At 37.0% G+C, this 19,872-nt stretch overlaps 1 protein-coding gene and 1 pseudogene across 10 annotated transcripts in view; both read left to right on the top strand.

Annotated features, from left to right (window-relative positions):
• The window catches only part of COL5A2 (collagen type V alpha 2 chain), a 381,687-nt gene that overhangs the window by 326,414 nt on the left and 35,401 nt on the right, over nucleotides 1-19,872 (top strand). For all 10 annotated transcript variants that reach the window (XM_042994889.1, XM_042994886.1, XM_042994887.1 and 7 more), the window contains 14 exons: nucleotides 334-387; nucleotides 1,032-1,085; nucleotides 2,146-2,199; nucleotides 5,125-5,178; nucleotides 8,327-8,380; nucleotides 9,558-9,602; nucleotides 10,045-10,098; nucleotides 13,016-13,060; nucleotides 14,161-14,214; nucleotides 16,457-16,555; nucleotides 17,036-17,080; nucleotides 17,198-17,296; nucleotides 18,517-18,570; nucleotides 18,860-18,967. In XM_042994889.1, the coding sequence (XP_042850823.1) occupies nucleotides 334-387; nucleotides 1,032-1,085; nucleotides 2,146-2,199; nucleotides 5,125-5,178; nucleotides 8,327-8,380; nucleotides 9,558-9,602; nucleotides 10,045-10,098; nucleotides 13,016-13,060; nucleotides 14,161-14,214; nucleotides 16,457-16,555; nucleotides 17,036-17,080; nucleotides 17,198-17,296; nucleotides 18,517-18,570; nucleotides 18,860-18,967 (873 nt within the window). The remainder of the gene's footprint in view (nucleotides 1-333; nucleotides 388-1,031; nucleotides 1,086-2,145; nucleotides 2,200-5,124; nucleotides 5,179-8,326; nucleotides 8,381-9,557; nucleotides 9,603-10,044; nucleotides 10,099-13,015; nucleotides 13,061-14,160; nucleotides 14,215-16,456; nucleotides 16,556-17,035; nucleotides 17,081-17,197; nucleotides 17,297-18,516; nucleotides 18,571-18,859; nucleotides 18,968-19,872) is intronic.
• On the top strand, nucleotides 5,745-6,989 carry LOC102966214 (annotated as a pseudogene).

The following is a 19,872-nucleotide window of genomic DNA, read 5'->3' as shown; positions in this document are numbered from 1 at the left end:
GTGAATAGAAAATGTAGTTGTTGGTGATGATGAAGAAGATGACAATCATGATCATGATGATAGCTATCCCATCGATGGAACACTCTGTGCCAGCATTATTCTAGGTTCTTAACATGCATTTGTTATTAAGAGAGTTACAATAGCCTAATGAAGTAGGTAGCTTGATTATTCTCACTTCAAAGATTAGGAAATTGAGGTATAGAGAGATTAAGTGACTCACACAAAGTTGGAAAGTGGTAGAGCCAACAATTTAATTTATTCTGTTTTCCTTTGGTTTGTATATATAATAAACATATAATTATATTTATTTACATAATTTGTTCTCAATTTTAGGGTGGTGTTGGCCCTACAGGACCTCCTGGCGAACCTGGTGAACCTGGACCAATGGTAAATGTCAAGTAAGCATGTAGACCCAGTTAAATATGGGCCCAGCATTATAATAATGTTGTGAATTATTTATTTTACCAGCTCTTTCCTAAAGTAGCAAGAAATTACAGTCCAGTTCAGGAGGCCTGTATTATGGACAGTGCTTAAGACATATGTTTCTTATAGCAGGGTATTCGAATTTTGTTAATATTTATGTATTTTTTGAGAGACAGAGAGAATGTGAGTGTGAGTGGGGGAGGGGCAGAGAGAGAGGGAGACACAAAATCTGAAGCAGGCTCCAGGCTCTGAGCTGTCAGCACAGAGCCTGACGTGGGCTTGAACTCACAGATGTCTAGATCACGACCCAAACTGAAGTGGATGCTTAACCAACTGAGCCACCCAGATGCCCCTGTAGTAGAGTATTTAAGTTCAGAGGCTTTGAATATGGTTAGCAGACCATGCTGAGATATTTGCATTCATAAAATTAAAATTCTTTCCTTTGAGTACCTAATCGAGGCATGCAACATAAAATTCAGAATATTAATAAAGCTATTTTCTGTGATATTTTTCATTTGTCTCAACAATATTTTAGATTATCTCATTGGTAGGTATAGGTAAATATAAGTAAATTTTCTTTTTTTCCTTTTGTTTTATTTTGTTATTAGGGCCCAATAGGTGCGCGTGGACCAGAGGGCCCTCCTGGAAAACCTGGTGAAGATGTAAGCTGCCATCCTTCATTTTGCTTTGAAATTTTGCAGAAATTAAGAAGGAGCTACATGAATATTATTCATTAATTCCCAATTTATTTTCTCCACTTTTAGCTTCCATTAAATGCACACAAAACTGGAGAACTCAGAGTGTGGTTTTACAAAATCTAAAAGTATTCTTAATCTTGATGGTATTCTCTTTTTCCTTGTATTCCCCAGGTTTTTTTTGTCCATTATAATTTCTCTGTAAGATACTAGAATTGCTGTCATGATAGCCACGACTTTTGCTGGTGGAACCTTTGAAATGAATTTAAAGAAAAATACATTGCTCTGATGGCTAACCATCATCACGAGGTCTTCATTGAACGGAGTTTTTTAACGTGCTGATAGTATAGTGCCAATATTGTTCTCCAATGCTGAAAAAGCCATTTCCTCATTTTTAAAGTTGAGACTCAACTTCAGATTTTAACAGTAATAACATGTGATCTAAAAACAGGGTGCAAAAACAGATTTGCTTCTCTGGATTTTTTTTGTTAGTTGTACCAAAGCTGAGGATAAAGCCATGGTTAAATCATTAATTTCTCTGTGATACTACACCAAGTAAATACTTTCTCCTTGTGTGTCGTGAGATTTATTTAAGGAGATTACATTGAATTTGGTCATAAGGAAAATATGTCTAGTAGTTCTTAGTTTATCACAAGAAATGACAAGTAGTACTCTTAAAAACTTTTAATTCAGTGCCACATGAGGATATAGAATTTCATAGCATATGCCTCTGTGTGTACATGTGTGTAAATTTTGACGTTTATGAAATGGTAAGCTAGGTCAGACTAGTATAATTTATATTAATTTCTTCTTCTGGATAAATTAATGAGAGCTTCACAAACTGACTTGCTCTAATGGATTGCCATCAGGAGTAGAGCCAGTACTTTTATACTGTTTAGAGCTTTGGGCATGAGCTTTCTTAAAAAGTCTTTTGTCTGCAATTGATTCGTCATCTAGTCTTAGAAGGGAACATTTGAATCCTCTTTGTTTCTCCCTCACCTTGCCTTTTTTTTTTTTTACCTTAAAGGGTGAACCTGGTAGAAATGGAAACCCTGGTGAAGTGGGATTTGCAGGATCTCCAGTAAGTTTATAATTGTCAGTACAATGCCATGAAGGCCAACTTTGAAAGGCAAAGAACATTAAAATTACCTTGTGCTTCATTCTATGCATGTGGACTAGTTGCTCTCACCAGCATATGTTCCCTTCTGTCATCGTGAAGCAGTACATTTTGCCAGAGTGATAGCTAATTCCAATTTCCTATTTTGCATTGGCCCCATATGAACAATTGGCATCAGATAATCATTTTATAACCTAATACGGATACTCTCCAAACTTACTGTCAAATTTGCAAAGTCACCAGCCTTTACATTTCCCAACATCCTAATCCCATTTATCTTTTTAATATTTTATTTTTTGCTGTTCACATATCAAAAAGAACAGCTTGAAAATTTATTGATTTGTTTTTTATATATGATAGGGGCAATAAATTATGCCTCTTTGGCTGCTCTCCAAACCCTAATGTTGGCTAAAATCCTTAATTGGTGTTCTGGACCCTAAAATCTTATGACAAGATATACTGATGGCCAGCACTCCTAACAGAGCTGTTTTTCCCCCCTTGGTTTACTACGGAGACACGTCCCTGGTGACGCACTCCACCAGAATTCAGGATCTGAGCCCCTTGGCCATATCCTAAGCCCACTTTTCTGTCCTCACTCATGTTACTTTTATAGGCCCTCTGCTAGGATATGCTACGCAGCCAATGGGGAAAATTAGAGATCAGCAAGCGAAACCCTCTTAACATTCTTGCTCTTAAAGTTTCTTCTTGTCTGGCATCCTCTAAATGGATTTAACCTTCTACTCCCTACATTTCCTATGATTTTCTAATGTTTCTTGCAATCAATACAACCAATAGTGCTGAATTAGTCTCCATTTACTTCCTGAAACGTATTGAGGTTCAATGCTTGGATTTTTTTTAAATAAATGAGTGCTCATCTTTTAAGGGAATTTACAGGGCTGTAAGGATTAGTTTCAAATATAAAACCAATTTCCCAGCTCCCTGCTCTCTCTCTTTCCTTTCCTCCCCCATCAGCCTGGGGAGTCAGTGCAGACGAAGGCATGAGGTTTAGTCATTAGCACAGATGTCCACGTCAGCCGGTCCAGGCTTGAACTCCCACCCTGCTGCACTCTTGCACATCCTCTCAGTGTGGGCCCTCCATGGGGAGGAAGCAGGCCCTGCCAGCATGTCACAGATGCACTCTGCGAGCGCTGTGCAATGACATGTGATTGGGGTGTGATGACAGTCTTGGGTCAGCAGAAAGAGAAAATTTTATGAGTACTGGTACATCTGGTTCATTTTCTTGTTGCATTAGAGATATGTAATCACTTGAGAATTTCCTTGCAGACCACAAAAACTCAAAGTTAACTAATTACTTGAAATAACATAGTTCAGTAATTCTCCTATAGGCTCAGTGTACTGTGTTTTCTGCTCAGGAAAGAGGGGGAGCAAATCTACGTAAAGGGGAGCATTCCAGTGGAAAAACTTAAAGGAAGTTCTTGAAGTGAGGAATTCCTAAGCAGGGCTGTGTAAACAGAAGAATTAGTGGAACTTTATTTGTCCAGAGAACGTGGTTTGATGTGCCCTGACTGTTATAATCCTTCCTTAAAGCACTACTGAGACATTTTCCCTACAAGAGGTCACAGAGGAATGATTGCTTTGCTTTTATCATATGAATTTCATTTAAGGAGTATTCACTCATTTAGGAAACAGTGAATGAAGGCAATGATGTACAAAACAGAAGACTTTTCCATCTGTGTAAGATTGTGTTCGAATAAGAGAAGTTCCTTAGGAAGGCTTAGGAAAAGTGCTTGAGTGTTAAGAGAAATGTTAAACCATTTCTTCAGTTGTTTATACAATGATTATTCCTTGAATGCCCACTCACATAAGGCTTAGTGCCAGGGATATGCCCACTCACATAAGGCTTAGTGCCAGGCATATGCAGATTAATAGTAATAATTGTTAATAATTGATACAGCAACCTATGCTATCAGTGTACTCAATCGACTGGTACCAAGGGTAATAGCATTCAGTTCAAAACCAAATTAATGTAGGCAATGAGAATAACTGAATAATTAAGTCACCGGGTCCTTATCTATTTTAAGAGGGGATGAGGAAAAAGTTTGAAGCATCATTTCAAAGTAGTCATACCATTTGGATTTAATTTTCTGTTTGATTTCTATTGTTTTTTATTCACTATGCTTAGGTGGAGGATGCACAAAATTAGCATCAATTAAGGAGTTATTGAGTCAAGGAACCAACTTGTTCTCTCCGTATTCTTGACCATCCCTTCTGTTGGATATTTCATTTCTTCAATTAATCTTTTAAACAATCACAAATCCATAAAGCTTCTGAACATTTTACTTGAAATCAATTTCTGATCACATTTTAATGCAATCTCCCCAATCATATTCTGCTGCCAATATTTAGTAGTTCAGAGAAAATAAAACACATTGGTGTGTACAAGTGTATTGATTCTTCTGCCACAAGTAAAGCACAATATAGAGAAAGCATAGTTTTCCTTAAGTTACTTTTCTGGTTTTTTTCCATATACAGTGACTTAGTTGATTCAGACATTGAACATGTTGATTCAGGCTTATTTTCTTGTTTTTTCTTTGTTTTTTCTATGTTGTGGGTTTGTTTTTTTTTTTTTGCTACTAATTATAATGCAGTGATATAATTTCAAAATTTGGAAATGTCATCAAATCAATACCTGGCATTATTCCATGTCTTTGTGTAAGTCATGTTTCCATACCTAACAGTGAGTTTGCTTTGCTAATTTTTGATCATCTAGGTGTATTTCGACAGATTAAAAGTACACTGCCCCTTTCTCTTCTTTGGTATGTTAGTGGAAAACTATGTATTAGATATTCAGTTTGAACAAAAAGTGTATTAAGCAGTTTCCTGTTCTTATTAATGACTCTCAAATGCCTTCTCTATTTTTTCCCATAGGGAGCTCGAGGATTTCCTGGGGCTCCTGGTCTTCCAGGCCTGAAGGGTCACCGAGTAAGTTCAATCCTTTATAATCCTTGCAGATACCATGGCTTATACCAGTAGGGTCCGGGGGGGTGGGTGGGGCATTACCTTTAACATCTTTACAATTCTATTTGTCGGTTGTCTTTAACTGGCTGTAGTGTCAGTATTCATCTCTGGTCACCAACTTCACAATGCTTTTTTCTATTTCCTTTGAATTTTATCTGATTCTATAACAAATATATTTTGTGTTCTTACCCCCATGCTGGCTACTGTGCTACAAAAGAAGACATAGTGGTGAATGAGAAAAATCCCATGGTTGTCAGCTTCAGGCTAATAAGGTTTACAGTTAAGAAAAAATAACTGCTCCATAATGAAATAAGTGACATGATACTAGAAAGTGCTCTAAAACATAGGATGGACCCAGTCAACCCCGATGTGGAAGGCATGGAATGCTTCTGTCTTTATAACTCAAGATAATTAATATGTCATTATTATATATTATCTACATATATGGAAATTACATTTCACTCAAAATGGAGGTAAAACTGCTGCCCAGTAGCCCCCAGCTTGACTTCAGCAGTGGCTGCCACCAGCAGGGGGAGGAGGAAGATCCAAAGAACTAGAGCAGTTGAGAAAACTGTTTATTGGTGGTCTGAGCTTTGAAACTACAGATGATGGCTTCAGAGGGCATTTTGAGACATGGCACACTCACAGATTTCGTGGTGATGAGAGACCCCAGGGGTTTGGGTTTTGTGAATTGCTCTTGTGTTAGGAGGAGGCAACAGCAATGTGTGCTTGACAACAAAAGGTTGATGGGTGTGAAGGGGAACCAAAGAGAGATATTTCTAGAGAGGATTCTGTCCATCTAACGATGAAGAAAGTGTTCACTGGTGGTATGACAGAAGATATACAAGAGTATAACCTGAGAAACTTCTTTGAAAAGTATGGCAAGATTGAAACCATAAAAGTTATGGAGGACAGGCAGAGTGGAAAAAAGAGAGGGTTGCCTTTATAACTTTTATAAAAAATATTTATTTTGAGAGAGAAAGAGTGCACGCATGTGCACAAGCAGGAGAGGGGCAGAGAGAGAGAGAGGGAGAGAGAGAATCCCAAGCAGGCTCTGCACTATCAGCACAGAACTGTGAGATCACAACCTGCCTGAACCAATATCAAGAGTTGGACACTTAGGCGACTGAGCCACTCAGTGCGCCCCTGCTTTTGTAACTTTTGATGATCATGATAAGGTTGATAAAATTGTTGTTCAGAAATACCATACTACTAATGGGCATAATTGTGAAGTGGAAAAGGCCGTTTCTCAACAAGAAATGCAGTCTGCTAGATCACAAAGAGGTCATGGAGTTGGATCTGGCAACTCTATGGGTCGTGGAGGACACTTTAGAGGTGGCGGTAGCTTTGGCCATGGTGGAAACTTTGGTGGAAGAGAAGGCTATGGTGGTGGAGACAATGGCAGCAGAGGTAGTTTTGGAGGAGGTGATGGTGGATAAAGTGTATTTGGAGGTGATGGTGGCAACTATGGGGGTAGTCCTGGTTGCAATAGTAGAGGAGGCTATGGTGGTGGTGGACCAGGATATGGAAACCAAGGAGGCAGATTTGGCTTTGGTGGTGGAGGATATAATGCTTACCATGAAGGAGGAAATGTTGGAGGCAACTATGGTGGTGGTGGGAACCATAATGATTTTGGAAATTATAGAGGACAATAGCAATCAAATTATAGACTCATGAAGGGGGCAGTTTTGGTGGAAGAAACGTGGGCTTGTCCCTACAGTAATCGTTATGGATCTGGTGGTGGAAGTGGTGGATATGGTGGTACAAGCTGCTAAAATAATTCAGAAGGAAAAGCTACAGTTCTTAGCAGGAGAGTTCTTTCTTTGTCAGGAAAGCTGCAGGTTACTTTGAGGCAGTCATCCCAAATACCTGAGAGGAACTGTAAAAATCTGCCAGAGAGGAGTGATGATCCATAGTCAGAAAAGTTATTTCAGCTTAAACAGGAAACCCTTTTTGTTCACGTCTGTCATAGCCACAGTTTGCAAACAGTGCAATTATTGACTAATGCAACGTGGTGTTAAATTGATGTATGTTCCTGAGGTCTTTTATCTGTTGTGGCTTTGTCTTTGTCTTTGCCTTTCATTACATCAGGTATATTGCCTAGTAAATTGTGGTAGTGGTACCAGGAACAAAAAATTCAGGAATTTTTAACTTTGCAATATTTGCATAGTTCAGTTTTTCTACATTTTACTACAGAAACTTTAACAAAATGCAGTTTTGAATGTGTTTCCTTGTGAGTTAACAAGTAAAGAAGATCATTGTTAATTACTAGTTTGTATGAATTTTGTTAAAGTTAACTGTAAAGAAACACCTCCTGACTTGCAGTTTTAAGGGGAGTCTATTCTCTGCATTTCCAAACCATGAAATGAATGCGCTCTGACATATGGAGAGAATAGATATTTGTATGTTTGCAATGTGTGTTTTAGATAAATAGGATTGGGTATTTAAGTTAGCATATTTGTGAATGTAACAGCATTAATATTTACCTTCAAATGAAGCAAATCTCAAAATTCCAAAAATTGCAGGTAGATAGATCTATCTATCTATCTATCTATCTATCTATCTATCTATCTATCTTCTATCATCTATCATCTTTCTATCATCTATCTATCACAAAGCATGGCTGATATTTAATAAGTATATACTGGTTGGTCTCTGTTTTGAGTAGTGAGTTTCTGATTAGAATGCTTGGTGCTCTACTAGTTATTAATTATTTTGAACATCAACCCGGTTATAACCCATATCTTGTAAGTATATAAACTCTACAATTACTTGTCTTCTATAAAGCCACCATAAGTTTTTCATTTGTAGTTATAGAATAAATTTCTATGAAGTCACAAAAATTTAAAGGGTGAGAACATCATAAATTAAAAATGTTATTTGAAGGGAGAAACCTTTTTAGTTTTCTTTGAATAGGCTTTCAAAAAACCTTTAATTTAATTTTCTTTGAATAGGCTTTCAAAAAATGTTGAGAATTTGTAAACATTTTGGGTAACGACTTTAAGTATCTGTTTTTATAAGACACTTTCTGTGAGCTTATTTTTGGTTCTTCTTTTACACATCTAATAACCAAAAAGAGCAGAAAAACACAAATTTATATTTTTCTTCTTAGGGACACAAAGGTCTTGAAGGCCCTAAAGGTGAAGTTGGAGCACCTGGTTCCAAGGTAACTGTACAGTAGCTTAATCTAATCCCACAGTTGCATTTCAGGGTTGCGTCAGGTCCCTACCAGTTTTTTCAGAACCAACTTAAATTCTGGAGGAACGAGGAGTATAGAAAAGGGATAGTTGAGTAGATAAATATAATTTTTCATAGATGAGTGGCAACAGATTCAGCAGGATACGTGACATGGATAAATTTGCCCCTGAGAGTAGCCACCATGGCACTGGGTTTATACCAGTGTAGGATGGGTGTAGACGGGTGGATGAAGATGGTACTGCGAATTCACTCTTTTTTCTCCTTCAAAAATATCTGAGAGGTTTAGGTAGTTTATTAGCTCAATTTTTAATTTTTTTTTTTTACGTTTATTTATTTTTGAGACAGAGAGAGACAGAGCATGAATGGGGGAGGGGCAGAGAGAGAGGGAGACACAGAATCGGAAGCAGGCTCCAGGCTCCGAGCCATCAGCCCAGAACCCAACGCGGGGCTCGAACTCACGGACCGCGAGATCGTGACCTGAGCTGAAGTCGGACGCTCAACCGACTGAGCCACCCAGGCTCCCCGATTAGTTCAATTTTTAAAGTACCCTTTCGATTCCAGGGCCTTCTAGCCATTGTTGTTTCTTCCCAAGATGTGTTTATGTTGAGAGAGAGAGAGAGAGAGAGAGAGAGAGAGAGAGAGACCATAGAAGAAGGACAGAGGACTTTTTAGTGGGAAGCATCATGTGAAATATACATAAATGTGAGATATATGTACATACATATATGTATGTGTGTGTGTGTGTGTGTTGGCTTTAAATTTTTAATTTTTGAGCTTCCTATAATAGATCTTAAAGGAATATTAATCAATTTTAACTTTATATAAAGTTTTACTTGAGCTTAAGTATCATCAGACATAAACATATAATTACTTTGTTGATACTAATTAATGTGGGCGGATGTGATGGTTCCATCAATCTTGTTTATATCCTCAATTTATTTTATACTTATTTCCATAGAAACTAAATTGCCATCGCTCTTTGAGAAAAAGTAATACAGCAGAATTTTGAGGTCCGTCATTTCAAGTATGCCTTTCAAATAGCCAGTTTGAAAATATACTTTTAAAATGACATACACGTAGAAAAAGTGATGTGAATATCAATTGTAGGTTTCTTATACTGTACTATAATCTCATTTTTGCTTTAGGGTGAAGCTGGCCCTACTGGTCCAATGGGTGCCATGGGTCCTATGGTATGTATCAATTTAATACTTTGAGCATTTTTTGCTTTTTAGACTATATTAAGAGAATGTTTAAATGCAAAATAAAAAAAACATAGAGGAAATATGATAGCTGATGAAGTAATCTTGATTACCAGCTGGCAGACCAGCACGCTCAGAGAATTGCACCCTTTGAATAGAAAAAGTTTCTTGTTTCTTAGTGTTTAAACAGGATTATTATAGACTTAGCCCATTAAAGCTATATAAAGTGAAATCTGTTTAGGTAAGAGGTGGTAGGTTATGTATCCCCACAGGTAGAGAGTTTCAAACCTGAAGTTGCTCCTTGTTTGGTCATATTGTTTGGTAGCTAATAATATTGAGTCTCGATTGAGTTGAGTGATGTAGTCAAACTACCTTAGAATTCAAATAAGATGCTTTAAGAGGTGGGTTTTTTTTTCCCCTCTCTCATCTGTAGGGTCCAAGGGGAATGCCAGGAGAAAGAGGGAGACTTGGGCCACAGGGTGCTCCTGTAAGTATGTATATTTCAACTCTCTCAAATGAACTGAACATGTCTTTTAAATGAGACTATGGTACTGGTTGCCTACATTTAAATTTATTTTTTTTATCTTTATTTTTTATTTTGAAATAAATTTAGGTTTACAGAAAAGTTACAAAGATACTATGGAGAGTTTCTGTGTACGCTTCACCTACCTTTTGTTAATATTAACATCTTATACAACCACAGTATATTTGTTGCTTACTTATCTGAATGCTGAAGTTAAGAAAACTATAAAAACCTACAGCAACATGGAATATAGTCCATGGGAAAATATGAAATTGGGAATAGTAGTAAAATTATAATAATAGGTTACATTTTTCAAGCAGGTTTTATATGCCAAGCATTCTTCCATTATCTTTATTTTATATCCATCACAATCCTGAAAGGTAAGTACTGAGTGTACCCTTACAAGAGCTGAGTTTCTTTATCATCTGTCTTTGATTTATTTTATTATTAAAAAAATTTACATTTATTTATTTTTGAGAGACAGAGTGAGACAGTGCATGAGTAGGGGAGGGCCAGGGAGAGAGGGAGACACAGAATCTGAAGCAGGCTCCAGACTGAGCTGTCAGCACAGAGTCCAACGCGGGGCTCGAACCCACGAACAGTGAGATCATGACCTGAGTTGAAGTCCGAAGCTCAACCAACTACGCCATGCAGGCACCCTTGTCTTTGATTTATTTTAAATGCATAGATTGAGAAATACTTTTACTGTCTGCCTGTGTACCTTGAACCTAGCTAGAAAAAGGGAATATTCTATTAATTCTCTTCATAGATCTCTGAAGGTTAGGCAGCTAATATTTCAACCTTGCAATTCATTATATTTTACCTGTTTTCATTTGGACAATTAAGGACTGCCACCTTGCCTCTATTATTTTTACATTTATCATCCCCATTAGTATTAGGAATCTCACTCAGGTGTACAGCATCCCCTGATGTTACCCTTAGCTTACAGAAGAAAACCACTTTAGAGTTTCTCAATGGTGTCAAAGTCAGGGCCCTGGTTTGGGAGAAGTGAGACCTTCTCACTAGGCCAATCCTTGTCCCCTTGAAGATAGACTGTCCTCTGGAAACATAGAAAATATTGTAGAATATAGTCAACTGTTGATGTATCCATCCTTACATAATATATCCAATCTAGTATGTTCACTTCTCTGTGCTTTCTTCTACTGTCTGCCAAGACAGTTCTGGCATTTCTACCTCACTTAGTGTGGGGCATTGCTCTTTCTGAGTTTCCAAGAACCATCTTTCATGTTAATACCATCTTTCAGGATATTTATGAGAGTGTTAAATGTGTATCATGGGAGAGTATTTCCATATCATTAAAGTTCTCCACTTTATATCCTTTCCCTCACGATCCAGTACCTTCAGGACCTACTCCCACACATTCTCTTTTGGATTCTGGCTCTACATGACGTATAGGACTCATAGCTCCTTTGGGGTGTATTTTCCCTCTTTTATCAGAAGAAGATTTTCCTCAACTCAGTTATTTTGTGACTTGATGCTAGTTATTGGTCTGGTGGCCAACGAGCAGGGGCAAGTGGTGGTGGTGGTGATAGCACATGTTGTCCGATAAAGTAGAGGCTTCTGCAACATCTTTAAGGAAGGGAGAAGTATATGCTGTTAAAGGTGGGAATGGTGAGAATTTCTACAGGCCCATAGGCTTCAGGGTTGAGATTTCAAAGTTCTTAAGATATCCCAATGTCAAATTACATTCCTTCTAATCAAAGCCCCTGACCATGGCATAACAGCCTTTCCATGTTTTAGAATTCAACCTTCTCAAGAACTCTTGAACCTTTATCAAGCCCTGGGCCCAACCTTCAGGATTTTCTTCCCTCAGACTGTAGAAGATCACAAGATTTTAAAATGCTTCCAAGGAATCTTATATTGATGATTAATCTCGATTAGCCTTTCAAAGTCTTTCTCCAGTGTATTCATTCAACAAGTTCATGCAATTCCATCAACTTTATAATTGCTATTTCTTCTAAACCTTTTCAAGTGCCTGAGCTATTGTACCCATAGCCCTTTCTCTTACACTTGTGCCCTCTCTTAGTTTACCATTGGAGGCAATATTTATTGCTGCATTACCACCAGATGTCAAGAGTGAATCAGACTTCATTGATCACCAGCTGGTCAGTGAGGAATCCAGCTTTAAAATTCCATTTTAGAGTCTGCTTTTTTGTACTACTTCTGGTACCAATGGTATTGGTCTCAGTTCAGGTTTCCCAGGAAACAGCATCAAAGCAAAGACTGGTGTGCAGGAAATTTATTGGGGAGTGCTCTCAGAAACTACATTGGTGAAGAAATGAATAAAAAACAGGCTTTGTTGCATGGAGAATATAAACTGTACTATAATTACAACAAAGACCCCAGTCTCCATGAGTCTTCTGTTCCATGAGAACTATGGGACCGGGATGGCTTTTCACACTTGTCTTGAATGAGGGCCAATCCTTTGTACTGCTTCATTGACCTTGGAAGAGGCATAATTTTGGGAATGCTACCTTAGCTGAGGGCAGTTTGTGGGAGGGTCTTAACTCCTCTGAGTTAATCTGCTTATTAAAAAGACTGAGGTATACAAAATTTCATTGTCTTTGAGCTCATTTGATGGAAAGTCATACATTCAAGTAAGAAGAATCATTTTAATCAGTTTCATTTTTTAAGTCATGATTGTTCTTTGTTATTGTTATAAGGGTAGATGTGTTTATTCCTACCTTATTGTTGTACAAAAATGTATTTTAATTGCTTTTGACCTAGTTAAGGTTGTTGTTGGTTAACTTTAAATATTTATTCTTCAGTTTTTAACATGGAAATTTTCATAAAACGAATTAATTATGAGCAAATACTGTAGAAAATATAATTTTATCTTGTCCCCTTTTCTCCTAATTAGGGACAACGAGGTACACATGGTATGCCTGGAAAACCTGGGCCAATGGTGAGTTGTATGACTTTCATATTTGTTCATTTATTTATTGTTCCATTTGTACATTCATTAAAATTTACAGAGCACCCACTGTATCTCAGACACTTGGAATAAAAAGATGATAAACACACAGAATTTATCTTTGGGAATTGCCTTGTCTATCAAGGAAGAGAGATATATCGATTAATAATGTATCATAATGCTGTTGCTAACTGCTATGCTATAGAGTGCAACAAGATATAGGGTACCTGCACCTACGTTTATAGTGAGATAAATATATCAAGGAAGACTTTAAAAGGAGTAACTTTCAAGCTAAGATTTGAAAGATGAGTGTATAAAATGAACAGGAATATAGCATGGTTTATAGGATGGATAGATGAAAAAAACATGATGAGTTCAGGGGAATACTAGGAGGGTAAATCAGATTTGAATTATTTGCCCTTAGGATATTTTCTCCCTCGTTATTCATAAAAAGGAAACAAAAGAAGGGAGGGAAAGAATAACTGTAGTTTAAAAGAGATTTTGTTACTGAAAAACTGATGGAATTAAAACAAATCCTCAAAGAAGAATCAGGATAACCTAGAATGGAATTCCTCTTATACTCATTTCCTTTAAATCTGACCTTTAAGTCAATGGCTTAAACTCTATGCATGTCTTCCCAAATGTAGGATGGTGACAAATATCCACATATTAGCCCTTCAAAAATCACTTTGAAATATCCTCATGATTCTTAAGCATCATTTTTTTTTAAAGAGACCTAGATTATGGTATAAAACATAACTTTCTCAAAACTGTATTACTTGGTTAATACAAAGAAAGTACATCTCTCAAGAAGCAGTTATTTCAAACAATTTGTGTTTTGATGGACTTACTCTCTTATATAGTACAACTAAGAAATTCTATTGTGTTTAATACCACTGGACAAGTTTTTTAGCACTATTTCATATCAATGTTGGAAGATACTATAATAAAATTACATTATCTTTGTGATGTTGAAGTACTAAGTGGATTTTTCTCATGTGTCAAAATACAGAATGTTGTCAAAGAATAAAAGATGACTTAATTAGATATTAATTTAAAAATCTGATCACTTTTCTGGTTTCATTTAATAGGGTCCTCTTGGGATTCCTGGATCTTCCGGTTTTCCAGGAAATCCTGGAATGAAGGTAAAATATTAATATATTTAGCTCTTGATTATAAGAATTACTTGATGATATGAGAATGTCATTAATTGTATGGAAGTCACTCTTAACTAAGGAAAAAACCTAGAGCATTCTCAGTGTGTATAATGGTAGGAAAAGAAATAAATTTAAAAATGAGATTACTATGCAATATGTAGTTAAAGGAGAATTACTGCTAATCATACAATTGTAATATCAAAGAATCCGCTGCATTAGAACTCTAAAATAGACAATTGTAACAGCTGCAAAGAGTAAGAGATTAATCTGAATTGGAACTCTGCTCTTGGATACAGTGCCTGGCAGTAATAAATAGCAGAATGTTCTAAACAATAGGAGGTTAAAATAAATCAAAGGTTGTCAAAAGGCTGTTCTTTCACACAATGCTGGCTTTCACTCCAACCCAGGCCCCCTACCATTTACACAACCATGAAAGGAATAGGCAGGGAGGCTATTTGGCTTTCCACAGGGGACTGGATTAAAGCATTCTGCTGGGATGATTTACATCTGTAGTGAGTCACAATGTGTTCTTTCAGTATTTTGGGTGATAAATTCAAGGATTACAGTAAGAGGTTATTAAGATTATATTAGCTAAATTAGTGAATACATTCAGAACACTGTTTTCACACTTTAAACAACACAGTACATTGGATTACCCCTCACGCCCAGTTTCCCTTGGCCATAATTTTCTTCATCTCAAAGAAGGGATTTACTCACAAGATTCTGCTGTACAAAAATGATTGTGGCCATGGCAGTCACTTCCCTTCTGTAAGTCTTGTTTTCTCATGGGATTTTGTTGAAGATTACATGAGAGAGCAATGCAAACTCTAATACTGCCTGATGCAGAGGATGCCCTCAATATAGGTCCTTGCTTCTCGTTGGTAGTGCTACACAAATGGACTTTGAACTGTGAAACAAAAACAACAAAAAGTCCATAGCTAACATTTCAAATACTCTCAAATGTGAGAGTCATCGGGTTAAATTATTCTTCGGGCTCTCTCTAACACTGTCTTTAAACTCTGTGCCACAGGAATGCTGCTACTTTAAAATGATGCTGTCCCTAAGTCATTTCATCAACCAGTCCCTTGTTTCACTGACAGCTCACTGTGCACTCAAGCAGATAAGACTTTCTTGAGATCCCTCTGTTTCTGACCTCCCTGAAGTGCTAATCCTACCACCACTGACTCTGGCCATGGAGGGCCCAACCTCCCATGTTCCCATCAAAATATACACAACTCCTTCTCTCCTTCCTGTGAGACCCTCTACCCTCAAACTGAGCTTTGGCCAGAGAATTAAGGAAAGAATGCTCACAATGCCCAGGACTAAGACTTGGCAGAAAGTAGTTTCTGCTCCTACTATGGCATCTAGTGAAGACCTCATTAGCAATGGCAATTTATATAACAGCTCACTCTGCATAATTCCTTCTCCTCCTGGGTTTTTCTAGTACTGGCTTTTGGCTACTAAAGACTGTTTAATAAAGCCAAATGCTTAGCAAAACTGGTTTTCTCAGAAATTGTTTGCCTATCCTACCATCCTCCCCTGCCAAGCATAAAGTTTCCAGATCTTCATATTTGGCCACGATTCTGCTATACCTATAAAGTACTTCCATGGTCTCTGTTTCTCTGGATGAAAAATAAACTTCCATATCCAGTTCTTCGAATTTCAGAGAGTCAGTCGGGATTTTATATATTTATTAGCACTAATGAACCTCCTCAGGCTTAGAATTTTAGTTCTGAAATTCTAGGTCCAGGTTTCTCTAGGATTAGATCTACATTGGGACCTAATATGTTGGATAAAATACAGAAACCCACTTAGGTTTAAACTTCAGATAAGTAAAGAATAAATTTTTCGTATAGATATGTTCCAAATATTGCCTGGGACAAACTTACACTTAAATTATTTGTTATTTATCTGAATTAAAACTTAACGAGGCATCTGTATTTTTATTTACTATCTGGACTACTTTCATGGGTTGAAATAAGGGTAGATATCAGGTTACCTTGACCACTTTACTCTGCTGGTAATACTGAAGATATTATCATACTTGATGGGTTGGAAAATGAGTCTACTCCTTAAGCTAGGTTAGACACACAACCCTTATAAACTGATTAGTGCTCATCACCCTTTAAAAATACTTGAGTATAGCATGTAGGGCTCCAAATAAGCAATAAACCTTGAATGACACCACATTTATATTTTTCTTATAACATTTCTTTTTGTACCCATTTAGGGAGAAGCGGGTCCCACTGGGGCAAGAGGCCCTGAAGGTCCCCAGGGACAAAGAGGTGAAACTGGGCCACCTGGTCCAGTGGGCTCTCAAGGTCTTCCCGTAAGTTCCCAGTACATTTAAGAATTGTGTTCTTGACAGAAAGCTTGACATCTTTTATAACGTCAGAACAGTTTTAATATATCCTCTTTGAATTCTGAATGAGTGTTTCCAACTGATTAAAGAAACCTATTTCTCTTGTCAACTCTGCAAAATTTTATCTATTTTATGGAAGAGGGAATTAGTCAGAAAGCGAGTTTTATGATATAATGGTGGTTGATTCTTTTAATGTTTATTTTTGAAAGAGAGAGAGAGAGTGTGTGTGACTTAGAGAGAGGCAGAGAGAGACAGAGACAAAATCTGAAGCAGACTCCAGGCTTAGAGCTGTCAGCACAGACCCTGGCATGGTGCTCGAACTCAGGTTCCCCACGGTGGTTAAGTTTTTACAATAATTTTTCTGCCTCCTTTTGGAATGTGGGTGGACATCTGGATAGCATCCTAGATATGGCTTAATATTTTGTAAACTTTTCATGGATCTTTTAGGGTGCAGTAGGAACTGATGGTACACCTGGTGCCAAAGGCCCAACGGTGAGTAACTAACTGCATCAATGCCACGTGAAGTTCAAATGGATACAATCCTTTGGACATTGACAGTAGACTTCTACTGGGTTCTCTGCTCATCATGTCACTCTTCTACTCTGACAGGGCTCTCCGGGGACCTCTGGTCCTCCTGGCTTAGCAGGGCCCCCTGGATCTCCAGGACCTCAGGGTAGCACAGGACCTCCAGGAATTCGAGGCCAACCGGTAATGTCCTTTCAAATAACTATCATCCATTAGTATAATCCGACTAAGATCACCAAGCAAAATAATATTCAATGAGAGCCAATGAAACATGGAAAATGGGACATATCTGAGTGAGGCAAGTGAAGATAGGAATCTTTGTAAAGTGGAAGCCACATGTTAATGTACAATTTAGGTGTTTAAATTCAAAAGGGAACGTTATTACATTGTGTTAAATTTTAGTGGTTTTTTAAAATTTAAAATAATAAGGTCATAACTTTATAGTCTATCTCATAGATATTTATGAGTGGTTGAATAGTACACATTATAGAAATATTTTCCAAGCCAGTGTGAAGAAATGTGGAGGTTATAATGACAATTTGGTTAAAAATGGGTTCACCAGCTATTTCTTGAGAGTTATCTTGAAGAGTGATTCCACCATATTATTCATATTGAAAGAAATTTCCGTACTTTGTGAAATTATTTATTGGAAAAAATGTTATGCTAAACCCATAAGAAATAAACACATTGAGAAGTTGTGCTTATGTATTTTTAGCTTCTGTATAAAAATTAAAACTTTCTTTCTTAACACTGCCTAAAACAAATATTTTAGATTCTGTTCCAAGTAACTTAGTTATGCTAACAAATCCCTTTAAATCCTGGTGGCAGATTTATTAAAATATGAGTGTTGCTGATATTTCACATTTGATTTAATCATGTTCTCTTAGCCACCTGGTTCCTACAGGTTTAACTGGTATTTAAAGACACATACACACCAAAACCCTAGAACACTCCGAAGATGAAATGCTGAATTTGAACTTGTCAAACTCTCAATAAATAGAACATAAATATAAAGTTATTTTGATTCTGGGTAAATAACTCTATTTCCTAAAGTATACCCTAAATAGATTTATCTGTAAAAGTTGTCACTGTTAGTTCTAATTTTAATTATCAAATTGGAATAACTGAATAATTCTAATTTTCCTAGTATGCATGATAAAACACACAAGATTTTAAAAATAAGTCCTTTGAAGACCACTGTAAAATAGACAGACTTCTATAAACTACTTATACTGGGTTTTATAAAATTTCACATACATTCTACAAGATTTGCAAAATTAGAAAAAATGTTAATACAGACTCAGCTGCAGAAAGTTTTTAGGGCCTGTTAACTATAATTAATTAAAGCAAGTTGGACTGGCTAAAAGTCCTGGGTTTTATAACTATTGATACTTTTATTTTAGGGTGATCCAGGAGTTCCGGGTTTCAAAGGAGAAGCTGGCCCCAAAGGGGAACCAGTAAGTCTTCATTTTTTTGTTTGTTTGTTTGTTTCAATGATAAGAAGACCATGAATATTGTCCAGCAGTGCACAGGTCAAAATGCTCAAGTGTTTAAAATAATATCAATGAGAAATATAACTTTGAGTGGCAATACTTTAGTTTAAAACTTGTAACTGACTTCATTACTTTGGATGGAAATAGTTTAATATAGTTTTAAATTTGTAATTGACTTATTTAAATGAAGCTTTTGACTATAATTCAGTTGTCAAATGGCTGTTGCTGGTAACTGTCCTTCTGTTTTTAATAGGGGCCACATGGTATTCAGGGTCCAATAGGTCCACCTGGTGAAGAAGGCAAAAGAGGTCCCCGAGGTGATCCAGGAACAGTTGGTCCTCCAGGCCCAATGGGAGAAAGGGTAAAATTTGAATAATAAGATAAATTCTTAGAGTTGTGTGTGTGTGGGGGGGGGATTATGTGGGAGGTTTGGGGATAATAAGGAAAGCTAGAGTCATTGAAAGAATTGCTTGCAAATGCATTGCACAGTTGAGTATGGTTAACTGTGTATTAAAGGAACCAACTGTCTAATAATTATTGCCCATTCATTCATTCATTCATTTAGCCAACACTGACACTGTGCCAATTCGATATATTGGTACTTAGGATACATCAGTGAACAAGAAGGCTATGGTCCCAGCCTTCATGTGGGGGCTAGTAAGCAACAGTTTATTCTAGTGGGGAGGTAAGCAATAAACAAGTCAACAGCCAAACAAAAATATAATTATACATTTTAATGAGCTCCATATACACTTAGGAAATTACAGGGTGATGTGGTAGAGAGTAGCTTTGAGTATGTGATAGTAGTGTGATATTAAATTAGGTGGTTAAGAAGTGGATTCTTTGGGAAGATGGCATTTTAGCTATTACCTGAAGATGAGGACGAACCAGCAAGAGACCTTGGGAGTAAGAACACTGTCAGCAGAGGAAATGGCTAGTGCAAAGCCAGCAGGGGCTTGGTGATTTCAGAGATTAGAAGAGGTTGCTGTGACTGGAGTATAATGAAACAGGTCTGAAAGGGACAATGATAATATCACCTTACATTTGTAGAGACGTTCAAAGAACGCACAGTACTTCACATACAAGACAATACTAATGTATGTCATCACTGACGTTTTGATCATGGTAGATGGTGCCATTCCTTTGCTGCTTATCTAGATATCCATTTTGCTCTATGTTTATTTTACAATTAATTGTTAGGATAGTTCTTAATTTGAATAATTTTTGACTTGATACTGACATATTCTCAAAAATTTAAAATTTTTA

The sequence above is a fragment of the Panthera tigris genome, chromosome C1 (genome assembly GCF_018350195.1).
Source record: "Panthera tigris isolate Pti1 chromosome C1, P.tigris_Pti1_mat1.1, whole genome shotgun sequence".
In the NCBI taxonomy this organism is placed as follows: domain Eukaryota; kingdom Metazoa; phylum Chordata; class Mammalia; order Carnivora; family Felidae; genus Panthera; species Panthera tigris.
The sequence above is the reverse complement of the archived record's forward strand: the minus strand, read 5'-3'. Positions and strand labels throughout refer to the sequence as shown.